This window comes from Chanodichthys erythropterus, chromosome 17 (genome assembly GCF_024489055.1).
Source record: "Chanodichthys erythropterus isolate Z2021 chromosome 17, ASM2448905v1, whole genome shotgun sequence".
Lineage (NCBI taxonomy): Eukaryota > Metazoa > Chordata > Actinopteri > Cypriniformes > Xenocyprididae > Chanodichthys > Chanodichthys erythropterus.
This window is the reverse complement of record NC_090237.1, coordinates 29,620,828-29,636,445: the sequence shown is the minus strand read 5'-3', so window position 1 is coordinate 29,636,445 and position 15,618 is coordinate 29,620,828. Positions and strand designations below refer to the sequence as shown.

Sequence of the window (15,618 nt, the reverse complement as noted above, 5' to 3'; positions counted from 1 at the left end):
CCTTTGATGACTCTCGCTGCTCGGTCGTCTATCTATTACTCGGTTTTCCGTGATGGCTCTCACAGGCTCTGCTTTTACATGAACTGAAAGAAACAAACACAGTAGAGAAGCAAAACAGAACAGGGTGGCTGCAATTAAAAGAGAAATAGAGCAGTAAACAAATAGAAAGGAATAAAAATAGAATAGCAATAAACTAAAACAGAAGGGCTAGAGGGGAGAAGTGAAACTTAAACTTCCTATTCCAGCTGGGTTTATGACGGTGTCAGGCGAGTGCACTGTTGCGTCATAAAACCTAGAGGGATGGTATGGATCGAGAGCATAAGGGTTGGCCCGCACCTGAGTAATTGAAGAATATGTAATATTCTGTGGCTTTCAATTAGGTGAAATGACTGTATGTCACTAATTTAGGCCTGGGTGAATTGTGGGTGCTCAGATAAGAACTCAATGGCAGGCAACCTTTCCTCGACGTTCAAACACTCTACTGCGGTGTCCGTGGCCACCTGTCCCCTTTGTACCACGGTGCAACCTCTCAAACAGGGAACACCAGTACAATTGCGCACTTCGGTAAGGTATTTGCGCCAACGGCCCGAGTGACCAGTCAAAATTGAGTTTTCCCTGAACTCAGAGTCTGTCCCCTTTACGGGCAGTTACTCCAAACGGGCGGTTCTGTCGTGCAGAAGCCTGAGCAGGGAAATTAAACAAAATTGCCGCTTGTTGTCACCCCGGGTCTCGTTGCCTCCCTGTACCTGATACACAACTCGCTGATGTCCTTGCGTGTTGCCCGTGATACGAGGTCAGAATGTCCACGATTCACACACGGTTAGTGTAAGAAGCGCCAGGCCAGGCAGCTCCACTCACTGGAACTCACTGGGGCGACTGTCAACTCACCACCCGGCGGTGAAGGGCCTTCTCTGCAAGTGCACAAACAGTCAGGTAAACACGACTTAATTGTAAATTTAAATCTCAATTTAAATCTTGTTTAAATAGAATTTAAATAATTAAGTGTGTAGGATAAAAGAGTAGGGGTCTAAAATGAACTAGCTAGAAGCAGAACAAAAGTAAAAATAACATAAAACAAAAACAAATCAGATGCACTTGATTCAAATTTGAATTAAACTCTGTTCAATTAAATTTAAATGAGTGCACAGAATAACAGAATGGGAGAAAGAAAGGAGAAAGCCTTCCCTATTTGCAGGTTCCCTAAAGAGAATTGCTTGTTGATGAGCAAAATGCCAACTGATTGACACTACTTAATTTTAAAATTCAATTAAATGTTATTTAATTAAATTCAAAAATAAGTGTATGAAATAAGGGAGGCTTGGGTGTGCGTGAATATTATTGCCAGCCAATAACACACAGGACCCAGAACTAAGAGTGAATAAAATAAAACATTAAGTAATAAAGGGAATGAATTTCCAAAGTAAACTAAAGAAATAACTTGAGAGAGAGAAAAGACAAAAAGGGAATGGATGAAATAACACAAAGTGGAATAAAAATAAAATAAATAAACTGAAATAAAATAAAATAAAGTAGATCTGTGAATACAGGAAAAAGAATACAAGGGAAAAGAGAATTGACTTATCTGACAGTGTCCACCAGGGGGCGCACTCTCAGAAAGTGAATTCCCTTGTTGGAAGGGAAACAATTTAAATTAAAAATTTAAACGTGTTTAAATTAAATTTAAATCAGTAAACCACATTCCAACAATGATTGGAAAGCATAACCACCAAAAGCAAATTACTTTTACAACTCCCCGCAGTATAGAGAAGCAAAAGATAACTTGGAGATAATTTCAGTTCAAAGTATGGAGCGGCTTTAACTCAGAACGTCCACGCGGTGGCGTCACTGAGTCCACACAACCAATAAGTAGGGAGGGGTGGCACACCTGAGCAGACTGCCCTCTGGCGTCTGGTCAGAGTTACTGCATCCCCTTTCTTTAATTCGTGATACAAAAACGAGCGCGCTTGTGGGTTTCTGACCCTTACGCTGTTTTAACTGCACGGTCACGATTACAACTATAGAACCTCAGCGGATTCTTTCATAAATATATGTGTACCGTTTTACTCACGGGTACACAACTCTGGGAATCAGTCCCTTTGGTGCAAACTTTAATGCACGCGAATATGTAACTTTTGCGGGATTGCTTCGCCGCTGTTACTAATCAACATTGGATCAGAATGCTGATACGAGCTCCAAATTATTACACATCAATCGATAAACCAGACGGACTGCTTTTCCGATTAGATCTGTAACGGGGATCACGTGGTTTTGGGTAGCTAGTCCAAACGACGTAACCCAGGAGCAAACCGGCTATTGTGAATTTTTGGACGACACAAGAAATTCAGATTCAATAGCGGGTAAATATAATGAGGCCTCGAAAGAGTGATCGCAGGAATCTCGCCACGACCCTCTAAACTCGCTGAACACGATTCAATTCGTTTATTCAAGCGGAAATTAATATTCAAAACTGTAACTTACTGCAAAGATTGTCGTCCTTCACAGATACGAGCTTGAGATATCAATGGACTGCAGTGTATTTCACGGTCAACCAAGGCTATGCCTGCAGTGTTTCTAGACACAAACAGCAGCTTGTTAACGGTGCGTAGTGAGGACCCGTGCGTCTTCTCACTGAATAAAGCGCGCATGTAAGTTAAATCATACAAAATTATTCTACATTGCTCTTTTACCGAAAACCAAGTTTAAAACGTTGCCCGCGAATCCTCCACCAAATAATATATGTAACGAAATGTAGCGGTTATTAATCAATTTATGGATGAAATATGAATATAATAATTCATAAGGTTATGAATAAATTATGATTCATATATCGACCCAATGGGGAATTAAACATATATTGTGAATCAATTACAACGAATTATAATCAATTACATATATGATTAGTTCTGGTTTAATAATTATTTAGAGAAACTGCTCGTTTGTCCAGCAAACTAAGTCCCTCACAGAATATTATAAACGGAGTTATTCTCTGGCCATGAAAATAACTAAAGCATAAAGCGATCGAAAAAAACGTTAAAGTGACCTGGGTTTTCCGCTGAAAGAACAAACAGAACAATCGAGCATGAATAACGTTTTAATATATGCAAACTACGAATACAGAGGTTATACATCTAAATATATATACAAGAAAATACACACCTATGTACAAGAATAGAAGTAGAGAAGGAAAGAGAGAGAAGGCAAGTAGCAAACTCACAACCAGTCCTAAGCCAGCACGGAAATCAGTTTCATCATCTAAGATTGAGAAACGGCAGTATACTTGCATTGGTTGCGTGTGTCGAATTTCAGGTTAGCGCTGGTGCAGTTCGTTGGCTTCCTCCGTTCAGCGGGAAGGTTTGAACTGAGGACGAGAGTGAGTTTCGCTGGAAGATGGCGATCCCGAAGCTGAGCGCGGTGGCAGCGCGTGGTCACCGGAGGGGTCCGGGAAAAACGTGCACGAGATGCTCGTGAGACAATCGGGAGAGAACACACAAGAAATTGTGCGTCTTTGCTTTTATGACAGATAAGCCGACACACCTCCTTGAGGTGGGGTAGCCAATAACATGGGTGCAAAGTTGGCGGGAAAGCTTTTCCTTTGTTTGGCCTCACGACTTAATCTGCATGATTTATGACTCTCAGATCAGATCTCCAAATGGAGTGCGTTCTTCACAGTATCATTAAACACATAGAAAAATGCATTTATCAGCGGTGTGACATATCTCAGTGAATAGCTCGTGTCCGGAGCTTTACGGAGAGACCAAACTCGATAGGTCAGAAAGGCATAGGAGAGAAGTTATGGTTTACAGACAAAATTATATCGTTAAAATGCACACTAGCACAAATACACTCATTTAAACACTAGGAAACATGCATAGGCCCTAGAAATATATGAAATATATATTTCAGCATAGTGGTAGTTTACAAATACAGTTCAAAATGTATGATTGTGTGTTTCTGTGTCTGTCTGTGTGTGTGTTTTTGTGTGTCCCTGTGTGTGTGGGGTGTTGGAATGTGGATCTGGTCAGTCTCTGGGGGGGTTTTACAACCCAGTCCAGCATGCTAAAAGCGTTCTGAACATTCCAAAGTTTATTGATTATCCTGATACGTGTGCATACGCTACAATGTCATGGACCAACATCAAAGACCCGTGAACATGCAAATGTGTTGTTAAATTACTCAAATATATTTACTTTTGTCACAGCTGACAAAATGGTTTGGCCTAAAATAACATATCCAAAGAGTTACCTTTGTCGCTTCTTGTATATGATGACTCCAGCAATTATGCAAGCAATTATAAACACAAGTGAAGGTGCCAGGATATACAGACCGATAGTCTTCAGGCCAATAAGCAAGGGATCTGCCTCATTATAGAAAGAGGATAAAATAATTGATCATTATTATACTGAAAGACAAGGCAATGATGTAAGTATGAGCTACAAGTGGAAAAGGCACATGCTTCTATTCTGTTCTGGATTGGATGCACAAGTTTAACACTGTGTCTACAACATGCCGCAACTGCTTGAGGCTGTCTACACTGGACGCGACAGAGCGAATGTTCCAAATTTATTTGTCCTTTATATCAGAAGGACCACTTGGAGTACGAAATAGCACACAGATCAGTTTACTGTTTGAGATTTGTCATGTCACATCAAATCGCGTCCATTGTAGACAGTCTCACTGATTATAATTGATTCTGTTGCATTTTGTCCAAGCGGCAACCTCCCCCAGTTTCTTGTGAAGCCAATACGGAAGTAACTTAAACTGCGATTCATCGACTTGCCGCTAGGGACAGGCTGCAAAAGGGAGCAGAATCTCATTGACCATCATGTTAAAACAGCCAAGTTTAGAGCAGAAAAAAACATGTTTACACTCTGGTTCACATTGTGTTTTGGTCTATACTGCTAATTTTGCCCTTCATGACAACTCTGAGGGGGGTGAATTTTTTTATAACTCATCCGTTTAAATTATATTAAGCCTTAAAGTTCTGCATAATTAAGGGCGTGGTCACTTGAGTGACAGGTATGCCGCTGCTGTCTGTGAGCCATCATGTTACCTCAGCAGCTCATTTCAGCCACTGAATTTGGCATCTCAGTCGTATTTGTGCTTTTTTCTGGATTATTTTATACAATATATGGCTTGCTGCATACTTGAGACAGATGTCAGTCTGTGTACATGTGTTCGCATGCAGAACACACGTTGTTGGATCGTCGTGGCATTGGCTAAAAGTTTTGTTCCTGAGATTTACAACAATGACAATACCAGGAGGATATACAACTCCGACAGCACTGCTTGGATACTAGACTAAAACTGCTGCACTATTTTGAAAAATTATACTTTGGACACGTGCTCATTAGTTTGAGAGAACATTTTAAAGTTATACAGATATATGGTACGTTACCTATATATGTACGTATAGAGTTTTACATTATAAACGATGTTTTATGTTTTGAAATGGACATTACCAAGTGCAGCGGATTGGATTCATCTCGCGATCTCTATTTCATTATAAAGGTATGAAATCCCATTTGATTTGTGTTATTTGCACACCCCACACAAATTAATTAGCCTACTGGTGTTAGAGCATCTATAACGTTATCTTAAAATCACCGTAGATTGACGGTAAACCTTTAGTACTTTCTAATGATATTGTTATCTTTATTAATATTTTAGATAGTATCTAAGATAGATATGCTAGGCGGGCGTGGTTTCAGCAACAAGTCGCATGGGCTCCAACTATGTCCCGCATTGCTCATGTCCATTGTAGACAGGGTATAATTAAAACAATATGAATGATGAGGCTTGGAGAGATCACACATCATATAAGATGCTAAAAAATCACTCACATTGCACATGTAAAACAACAGAAGCCGTAATGTCTTTTCCAGAAAATTTTACAGTGCAAATCAGTTTCTTCCCATGGTCGTCTTTTGAACCCAGAAAGGTTATGCTGGAATAGGTGACCCGATCTAAAGTAGAAAGTGTTTTGCTCCCCGTTGAAACCCTCATGTTCTGATAGTTCCATGTGATGGTTGGAGTCTCTTTCTGGCAGGAGTGATAGACGGAGCAACTGAAGTTCTTTGGGACACCTTCTGTGAATTCTGCCAGTTCAGGCTCAATTTTTATTTTTTGATGAACACCTGAAATTAAACTGAGATCTTGTAATAGGCCCAAATGTGACATTAAAGTGAAATTATATGTAATATCACACAGAGCAGTTCATATTTGTGTTTACTCACATTTGGCACTTTTGTCTTTTGTAGTTGTCACTGTTATGCCACCGTGATGTGTTACAGAACACTCAATTGTTGAAATTTCTGCATCTATAACGCCTGTGCGTGTCAGAGTGATTTTCCACAGGCCGTCTTCAACATGCTCATTGACTAATTTATCAGTTCCTTCAGGACCTTTCAGAACGATGTTTGGTTCTCTGTATGGACACGTGTGGAAAGTTGAACATGTCATTGTAATATTCTCACCCATCCTTTCACCTCCATAAATACTGATGCTGGGCTGCTGTGGACTTGCTACAAATAGCAGAAATGTCACAATTAGTCAACACACTTTCATAACTAGATCAGGAATCAAGCAAATTTGATGAACAAAGTATTTACATATCATCAACTAGAATTGTGGAGGTGACATCATAAAATGCGTAGGTGCGCCATCCAACGTTTTCAGGGTCAATCCATGCATACAATTTCTCTTCATTATGAGACTGTTCCAGGTTTGTGATCAGCAGACTGCAATCCCCATTTGATGGGTTTCCATATAAAGAAGTTTTTCCTCTAAACATCTCAATGACATCGTCTGCAGGATCATAAACTAAAGGATAACCTTTAGAGACCCACTGATACCACACAACTCGACGTGGGTTTTCGAGTGGGTATGATGTGTAAGAGAAAGAACATGGTATAACAAGACAGGAACCCTGGAGGCCATGAATGTCTTTTGGAATTTTCACTTCCCATGCTAAAGTATCAAATAGCAGAACAGCTGTGGGACAAAAGTTGGAGTCATTAATGGCTGGGTGATAATTTAAGCTGGCATTTTTAGCATTTCACTCATATTATTTATCTTAGTAAAGGATATTATACAAGACTTAGTAGTTGTCAGTAGAGTGTCAGTAGATTCAGCTCATTGTGACTGCTGTACACATTTAGTGTAAAGATGTATTGCTGTTATTATATGATTTTTAAATCTTGTTAATTTGGTCTTTGGATAAAAAGAGACAGTTATGTGTGAAAGTTACTGATTCTCTAAATTCTAAAACACTATGAAAATGATCTATAAGAAGAGACACAATTGGGAGTTTTTCTTTTCTTTTTCTTTTCTTTTCTTTTCTGAAGATCACTTATTAACTCTTGTGGTGTTCTTGGCCAAAAATGACCGGCCTGCAATAAATTGCTTATAAATCTCTCATTATGCTGCCTTATTACCAAATATTGGATTCAATCTTTTTGTCAACTTGTTTTCTTTCATTTAGGACAGGTTTTGTATTTATTTTTGGAACTAATCGACTGTAGGCCTTATTTATCTAAGTTTATGTACCTCAGTTTTTGAGTAAAAAAAAAAAAAAAAAAAAAAAAAAAATTTGTGGATAATCTTCAACAAAATATGGAAAAAAAAACAGCACTGCTTTAAAGGGCACCTATTATGCCCCTTTTTACAAGATGTAATATTGGTCTTGGGTGTCCCCAGAATGTATTTGTGAAGTTTCAGCACAAAATACCCCACAGTTAATTTATTATAACCATTTGAAAATGTCATTTTTGGGGCCTGTTTTAAAAAGAGCTGTTTTGGTGTGTACCACCTTAAATATAAATGAGCTGCATATCCCCGCCCTGCCTTTGGATGAGGGCGTAACTTGCATACCTATGGCAATAAACCGTCGGTAGAAGCAGAATGGCTGAGAGTGAGAGACCCGCTGTTTTGTATGGCATTCAGCCATACATGTTTGAACCGGAATCAGACCCAGATGATGAAGAGACTCCGGCAGAAGAAACAATTGAGAATGGAGCAGGACGTCTCTGAAAGGTTATTTGATACATTTATGTACTTATAGAGTTTTAATCGCGTCCCCTTTGCAATTATGGATGTGCAACACACACACACACACACAGTGATAACGTTCGCGCAATTTTTTGAAACTACAAACACAAATACTGTGATAACGTTTGCTAAGTACGTTAGATACACACTATACAAACAAGGTTTAAATTATATACACAGACATTCTACGACGACGACGACAACTTTAGACACATTTGTTATTGAATTGGCTGACATCGACTGAAATGACTAACTTATTTGCTCAAAACACATTAAATACACTTACTTCTTCTGGAGGTGCACGTTGGATTGCGGTAGGCAACGATCCACACTTGAGGATTAACTTTGAAGCAAGACCTGCTTTGAATTGACCCTCGTTCTCAAAATTAAAGCTCACATTATTCATAACACTGTGTGCGTGAAATGTCAAAATTCTGTATCATGGGGATATTGGGACACTTTATAAAGTTATCAATCAAAACAAGCAAAAGGTCCACAAATGTCACATGATGCAATCAATGCACAAAGAGAAACAGTATGGGGCGTCTAAGCTCCGTAACAGCGTCTCATTGGAGAATCGCGTTGTAGGACGTGACCAAATCTTCTCCTTAAAACTACGATGTCCAAACAGATTATTGCTGGTGGTTTTTCACCCTACAGTCGTGGCTTATTGTTTCACCAAGCGGCCTGTTACGGTCTAAACAAGTCATTCAGAACTCTGAAACACTCTGCTGAAGCTTCGTGACCAAAAATCTTCAAAGCCTAGAGCCGCTCTAGCAGAGTCTCAGAAGAGCTTCAAGCATGTCACAAGCTGCCAAGGCAACTTCCTTTCAAGAGACGTCACACCAGTGACAGCCAACCGTCGGGGTTTCCCTTCCAGCTTAACATGAGCCACGATGTGGACCGATTACCTCAGCTGTCAACTTGAACGCAGGTACAAGCAGGGTCTCCTATCTATTGCTGGAAACAGGTGACCATACATGAACCATACATTTGGTTTTGAAACCAAAATAGGTGACCTATGTGAATTGTGTAGATTCGATGAGAAATTTTTTTTTTTGGAGGGGGGGGGGGGGGTCATATTCAGTGAACTGCGATCAGGTGCATGTGCAAGAAGGGAGCGCGAGATTCAGTGAACTGAGAACTGCGATTCAGTGAATTGCGAACAGGTGCACGTGCCAGAAGGGAGCGCGAGTGCATGGAAATATTAACGCGAAGGGCCTTGCATCACCAGTGCAGACCACCATCAGAAGCTGAAAGCATGCCTGGCCTCGGCAATTTACCTGACTGAATTTGGTGAGTGATGGTTTCAATAATTTTAATATTTTCTGGTACATCTAAGTTAAGCTTCTACAGCTTGATGAATTGCGTCATTGAACACAGCAGGAGAGAACGCAACATTAGCCAGCTAGCTAAAGCTCCGGTGGAGAATTATTAGCTAATGCTACTGCTAATCATAGAGCTAGGTTCTTCCCCCAAAAAACAAAGGGGGGATGATTGACAGATGCGTAAAGCCTATCATTAAAAAGAGACAGAAAATCAACACCAATAAAGATTCCCTTGATCCCTCTTCATAATACTTAGTATGGAGGCCATAATATACCCCCTAGAGGGGTAATATCCTTCTCACCCTTTTCACCCCTGACCCATTTTCATGCCTGGGTGACAGATCCTCTGAGTCTAAGCAGTCAGAGCAAGCCAAAGCTCTGCTTTTGTGATGTTCTCGGGTTGCGATCTTAGGTACTAGTACTGAAGTTGGGACTTTATTCACAACTCACACTATCAACTCCACGAATGTGTGTGTGCGTGTGTACATATGTGTGTGTGTGTTTAGATTAGCCTTAGTTTCCTGTAATCATAGAAGTAGTTCAATAAATTTGTGACCAGTCACGGAAAGTAGGGACACAAGTCGGTTCTGGGGCATTTTGAGTTACAGATTCTGAAAGTGTAGTCTCCACGCTTTCCAACGATGTGTAACACATGAAAATCTGATAATATTTGGAGAAGTTGTGGCCATTTGAAGGTAGGCACTCAAAAAAGCTCAAAGGGCAGAAAATGACCTAAAGATTTTGCAGTTCTCGCCTGTTCTCACCTGCTGGGAGTGACAAAAGGGCTCATTTACATCTCATTTAGATAAGCCATACCCCTGTAAAGCTAGCAACGACAGACGCAACGGGAAAAATCAGACCACATACTATTAATAATAAAGGATAATGTGCATTGTAAATGTCAGTCATTTATCTTTTTTGACATTAGGACTTTTGTTAACAGGATTCTGTGATAACCGTATAGTCCTGGTTGAGACCTCAGTTAGTGGTTAGACCTGGATTGAGTCAAAGGATTAAAAAAATACTGTACATTAACCCTTGTGCATTGTTCAAATTCACTACCCTTTCGTTATGTTCGTGGATGAAAACATCCACTAAATTAAACTGCTGTAAAAATGTATCAGATAAATATTTTTTCAAAATTTTTTTGCACAAATCTGTTAATCAACCTCAGTCCTGATCAAAACTACTAAATGTTTAAAAAAAATCCGGGATTTTTACTCTTTAATTGCCAAATTCCTAAATGATGTCACTGACTTTGGGAAAAAAACACACAAAATGACTTATTTTCAATATAAAAAATAATTGTGGACTGGATTTTTTTTTACCTTTTATCACAGTCTTGGACATGTCAAAGATTAGTACTAACATTGGTTTTGATGCATTGTTAGTTTTTGTGCAGCATCAGATTTTAATTTTTTCTCCGTCAATTGTTGTTCGTGGCTGTTTTTGCCCCATTGACTTCCATTATAACCACATTTTTTGATTGCAAAGCCGTGACACCATATAATCATGCATTTTTGATTGTTGGTGGTTTTCCCTGTTGGGAAGAGGTCAAATTTGTAATTTTTACTGTTGATAACCAGGTGGCACCATTAACCCTTTAGATAGGCCTGTGCAAAAAAAAAGCTTAGTTTCTGGCTTTTACATGGAGTTATATGGAGTAAAACAGTATATTATAGTGTGTGTGTGTGTGTGTGTGTCTGAGAGAGAGTAAGACCTTTGCGCACTTACCTTGATGTGTCTGAGAAAATCAAAACATGTACCTCAGCTCTCAGAACTACATGGAGTAAACAAAAACAAAGTAAGTGTATTTATGCACCTGCTGCCTTTTGATGGTGAAAAGTACAGACGGCCTATGCGTGAAATGCTTGTCTTTTTGTGATGGTAAAGCCAGTTTAAAACCTTAAAATCCTTCAGTGATACACTTTTCCATTTTTTTTCTGTAAAAAATCTACTCGATCAGATTTATGAACAATTCATTACGAGCCAAAATGCAACAACAACTTCAAATAAACTGAACAATGGTGCAAGAGTTGAGGATGGATGGAGAACTAAACAATTAAACTAACTATTTAGAGTGTGTGTGTGTGTTCAGTCTTTCCAGCAGGACTTGCAGCATGTCACTTGGTGCTCTTTGCAAATGTGTCCACCACAACAGATGCAAGTGCTGACTGTTCTTTCTTTTTGTCCTGTGCACCACTTGCATGTTCCCCTCCGGAGTGAAGAGGGCAGGTGCATAAATACACTTACTTTGTTTTTGTTTACTCCATGTAGTTCTGAGAGCTGAGGTACATGTTTTGATTTTCTCAGACACATCAAGGTAAGTGCGCAAAGGTCTTACTCTCTCTCAGACACACACACACACACACACAAATATGCTATTATACTCCATATAACTCCATGTAAAAGCCAGAAACTAAGCTTTTTTTTTGCACAGGCCTATCTAAAGGGTTAATGGTGCCACCTGGTTATCAACAGTAAAAATTACAAATTTGACCTCTTCCCAACAGGGAAAACCACCAACAATCAAAAATGCATGATTATATGGTGTCATGGCTTTGCAATCAAAAAATGTGGTTATAATGGAAGTCAATGGGGCAAAAACAGCCACGAACAACAAATGAGGGAGAAAAAATTTAAATCTGATGCTGCACAAAAACTAACAATGCATCAAAACCAATGTTAGTACTAATCTTTGACATGTCCAAGACTGTGATAAAAGGTAAAAAAAAATCCAGTCCACAATTATTTTTTATATTGAAAATAAGTCATTTTGTGTGTTTTTTTCCCAAAGTCAGTGACATCATTTAGGAATTTGGCAATTAAAGAGTAAAAATCCTGGATTTTTTTTAAACATTTAGTAGTTTTGATCAGGACTGAGGTTGATTAACAGATTTGTGCAAAAAAATGTTGAAAAAATATTTATCTGATACATTTTTACAGCAGTTTAATTTAGTGGATGTTTTCATCCACAAACATAACGAAAGGGTAGTGAATTTGCCCACAGTGTACTGTTGAGTTTTTGAAAATTTTCAAAGCATTTTCCCAAAATATGTGTAAAAATAAGATTTGTCACCAAAAATCATTCCATTTGCTGAAACACAGAGAAAGTTGTGGCCAAATTAATACTCAAAATCACCCTATAGTGGATGAAAACATCCCCAACAACACATAACTGTTCAATACTTTTACTTTTGACTTATAACGCACATTTTACGGCTACGGATACTTTATACTTTTACTTATGTAGGAATTTAATCTGATACATTTACTATTACATTAGTAAATCCTTGTTAGAAGTAGTAACTCTCTAAAATTGTTAGCGTCAAATTCAATTCAAGAATAGTAAGGTTTACATGAGCTAAGTCATTCACACCAGTCAATTCAAGCAGTTGAAGCGTTATTCAAATTAACATGCTAACATTACCATCTAAAAGCCCATTATAGTAATGGGGGTTTTTGACAAGTGATACGATGCTAACGATTACAATTAAAACGACAGTCCTGAGCTAGCGAATAACAATAGACACATGAGATAACATGTAGCCTACGTGTTCTTAGAATGAACACAAAACGACAAACTTTGATGTTTATGGAAACTCACCCCATAAGAAACAGAAAAGATCTTGTTGCCTCCAATGAACTAAGTTGTTCGGGCACACTTTCTCTTTGTCGGGGTCTTCTTTGTGGATGTAACCATCTCCGAAGTTTGCACTTGTAACACCTGCGTCGATTGACAGGCTCTGATGATATACTAATATCTATAGGCCAATAGGTTGGGCTCGGAACGCATAAATTAAACAGCTTAACTTCGTGAGGAAATAAATCTGTATTGAAAATAAATTGATTCTTTGTAGTGAATAAAATGAAAGTAAAAGAAAGAAATTATTTAACAGTATTCACAGTTTCAATTGAATGACAGGTCGTAATGACAAAGAAACAAATTGCAATACATGGATTATGTATAGACTACCCTGGGTGCACCCTATAACTATAGAGTTTAGTTAGACTGCAAGCGTATAACAAGTTCGCAATTATAACTTTTGACAACCTCAGTTAACTCAGAACAGGAAAAGAAACATTTTGAAATTCAATATGTTACAAGAGCAATTCAGGAAATTGAGTCAATAGATTCTGTTCAATAACTCTGTATATACATTCAATTTGATAAATAAAATAAATAAAAAAATGTTTGGTTCAATACATTCAATTCAAAAGACTTCTGTGCAAAGATTCAAATTCAGAAAAATATGGTTCAGTAATCTCAGTTCAGAAAGATTCAGTTCAAGTGAATCGGTTAAACATTGTTCAGTTCGATAGATTCACCAGGAAAATGATTCGATTCCACAGTTCTGCAAAACTTTGTGTGGTACGGAAACATGAAGGAAAAACAAAAAAAAATAATAGTTCCGTCTTCACAAAGACATTTCTTTGAGCGGTCCTTCTCAAACAAACAAACAAAAAAAAAATGGCTCCGTTTGTGTTAAGTAGCAGGTAATCGGAATTTTCCTAACCGGTTCCTGGGTTAGATTCAACTGTTTCACCTCAGCGTTCGTCTCGTGCGGGTTGACTCGCCATCTCACATCGTCCTCAAATTTAACCGACCAGAGTTCCAGCATGAAAAAAAACCTGACCTGTATATATACAAAGGCAACATTAAGTTCACAAGCTTATCAATTCACTGGTTTCTAGTACAACAGTACAGGTAGCATTTGCCTGCTAACATTTAACAGTAACGCTTTCACCGTAATTCAACAACTCAGTTGACATTACTCCATCTAATTAAACAATAAATATCATCATCATCATCATCATCATCATCATCATCATACAATACGAACACTTGCAACTCATACACGTTATTGCTTAGCCAACAAACCTCTTGTAATAAACCAGAACTCATCAGTGTCACATTATCTCTCACCCAAATACATCGTTGCACATATCCAATTGCATATACAACTGTTTACACAGTGCAAAATGTGTACTCACCAAAATTCAAAGAAATAAATGTATAGATGTATTTTATTTTTCTTTGACTTTTTAGCTCTTGCTCAAAGTTATGCTAGTCTTGTAGAGAAAAGAAAATGGCTTCTCGCATACAGCAACTAACGTGGTGGGGCGGGACTTCAACATAAAATCACGTAATTGGACAGTCATTAAAATGTCAATCATCACACTAACATACATTTCACTTTGATTTTATAATTTCTTACACTTTTATTTTTAGGATTATTTCTGGTTAGTTTATTATTTTAACACTCTTTAATTTATTTTTTATAATAAACAAATTATACAGGGTTACATCCTCCCCTCTTAAAGGTAAGCAAGTCTCTTTGCGTTTAGTCATTAACTTTTTCCTTCAGTTACTCTTTGGCAGTATTAAGTCAGCTTTTGGTAAGTCAGCAAGACTCATGTAATAAACCACTGCCTCACTCAATGACTGGAACAAGTTTTGGACTACTGAGGTAAGGGGATTACCTAACTCTGGGTAATGGAATATTTTTGGAGGTTTTGGTACCCTGTTTGATCGTCTTAGGTTATGATCTTCACTTGAGCTTGCATTTGCATTAACTTTTTCTGTTTCTTCTTCCAGATCCTGTGCATCCTTGGACATATCCATTTCCTCCTCATCACCAGCTGGATCGGATGATGGTAAGTATTGTCCTTCAATTTCGTTTCCTGTTGGAATAAGTTCTTGTACTCCAGGATCTGTGGGTTCATGCATTTCTGTCTCCTCTCCTAAACTTCCATCCAGCGGAAGAATGTTAGCTGGACTGTTTACAGTCTGAGGTATTTCTGTTTCACGAGGCAAGTCTGGTTCCTGAGGAAAAGAGGATCTCTGAGACAAGTCTTTTTCTTTCCCATCAGCCATTTTTGACTTTGTGATGTCATATGCATAAGTAATCTTTGTTTTTCCAGCAGGAATCCTACTGAATATGCAAATTTTATCCTCTGAATCCGATTGTTCCTCATTAACCTGTTAGCCAGCACCCCCGCTTTTGGAAAATGACATACCCAAACTAAAACAGATACACTTCATTAACCCTTTGCACTAAAAGCATAAGTAAGGTCTCATTTGAAAGCAGACACTTTGCAGTTTATGGTTAACTCATAATTAATTATTGTCACAAAGAAGAAAATAGTTTAAAATAGCTTTGAAATTTTGAAAAGTTATTAGAAATTTATTTTTATGAAATATATGAAAGTGAAGTTGGCCCTGTGGCAATCTAGAAATGCA

The 15,618-nt window shown here is 38.3% G+C and overlaps 1 protein-coding gene across 1 annotated transcript; it reads right to left on the bottom strand.

Annotated features, from left to right (window-relative positions):
• Window positions 1-5,832: 5,832 nt before the first annotated feature.
• LOC137004225 (sialic acid-binding Ig-like lectin 12) lies at window positions 5,833-15,252 on the bottom strand. Its single transcript, XM_067364412.1, has 4 exons — window positions 14,859-15,252; window positions 6,609-6,990; window positions 6,234-6,517; window positions 5,833-6,134 (listed from the first exon to the last, which is right to left on the bottom strand). Exons 1-4 carry the CDS (start codon window positions 15,250-15,252, stop codon window positions 5,833-5,835), a joined length of 1,362 nt encoding a protein of 453 aa, XP_067220513.1.
• Window positions 15,253-15,618: the final 366 nt, after the last annotated feature.

Bases quoted from the DNA above. Each gene is read 5' to 3' on its own strand.
- LOC137004225 (XM_067364412.1), bottom strand. From the start codon at position 15,252: ATGGCTGATGGGAAAGAAAAAGACTTGTCTCAGAGATCCTCTTTTCCT. The intron at 6,991-14,858 runs GTAATCCCCTTA...TTTGTCCCACAG, and splicing joins ATTCCATTACCCAGAGTTAG to CTGTTCTGCTATTTGATACT. The intron at 6,518-6,608 runs GTAAATACTTTG...ATTTGTAGCAAG, and splicing joins ACAATTCTAGTTGATGATAT to TCCACAGCAGCCCAGCATCA.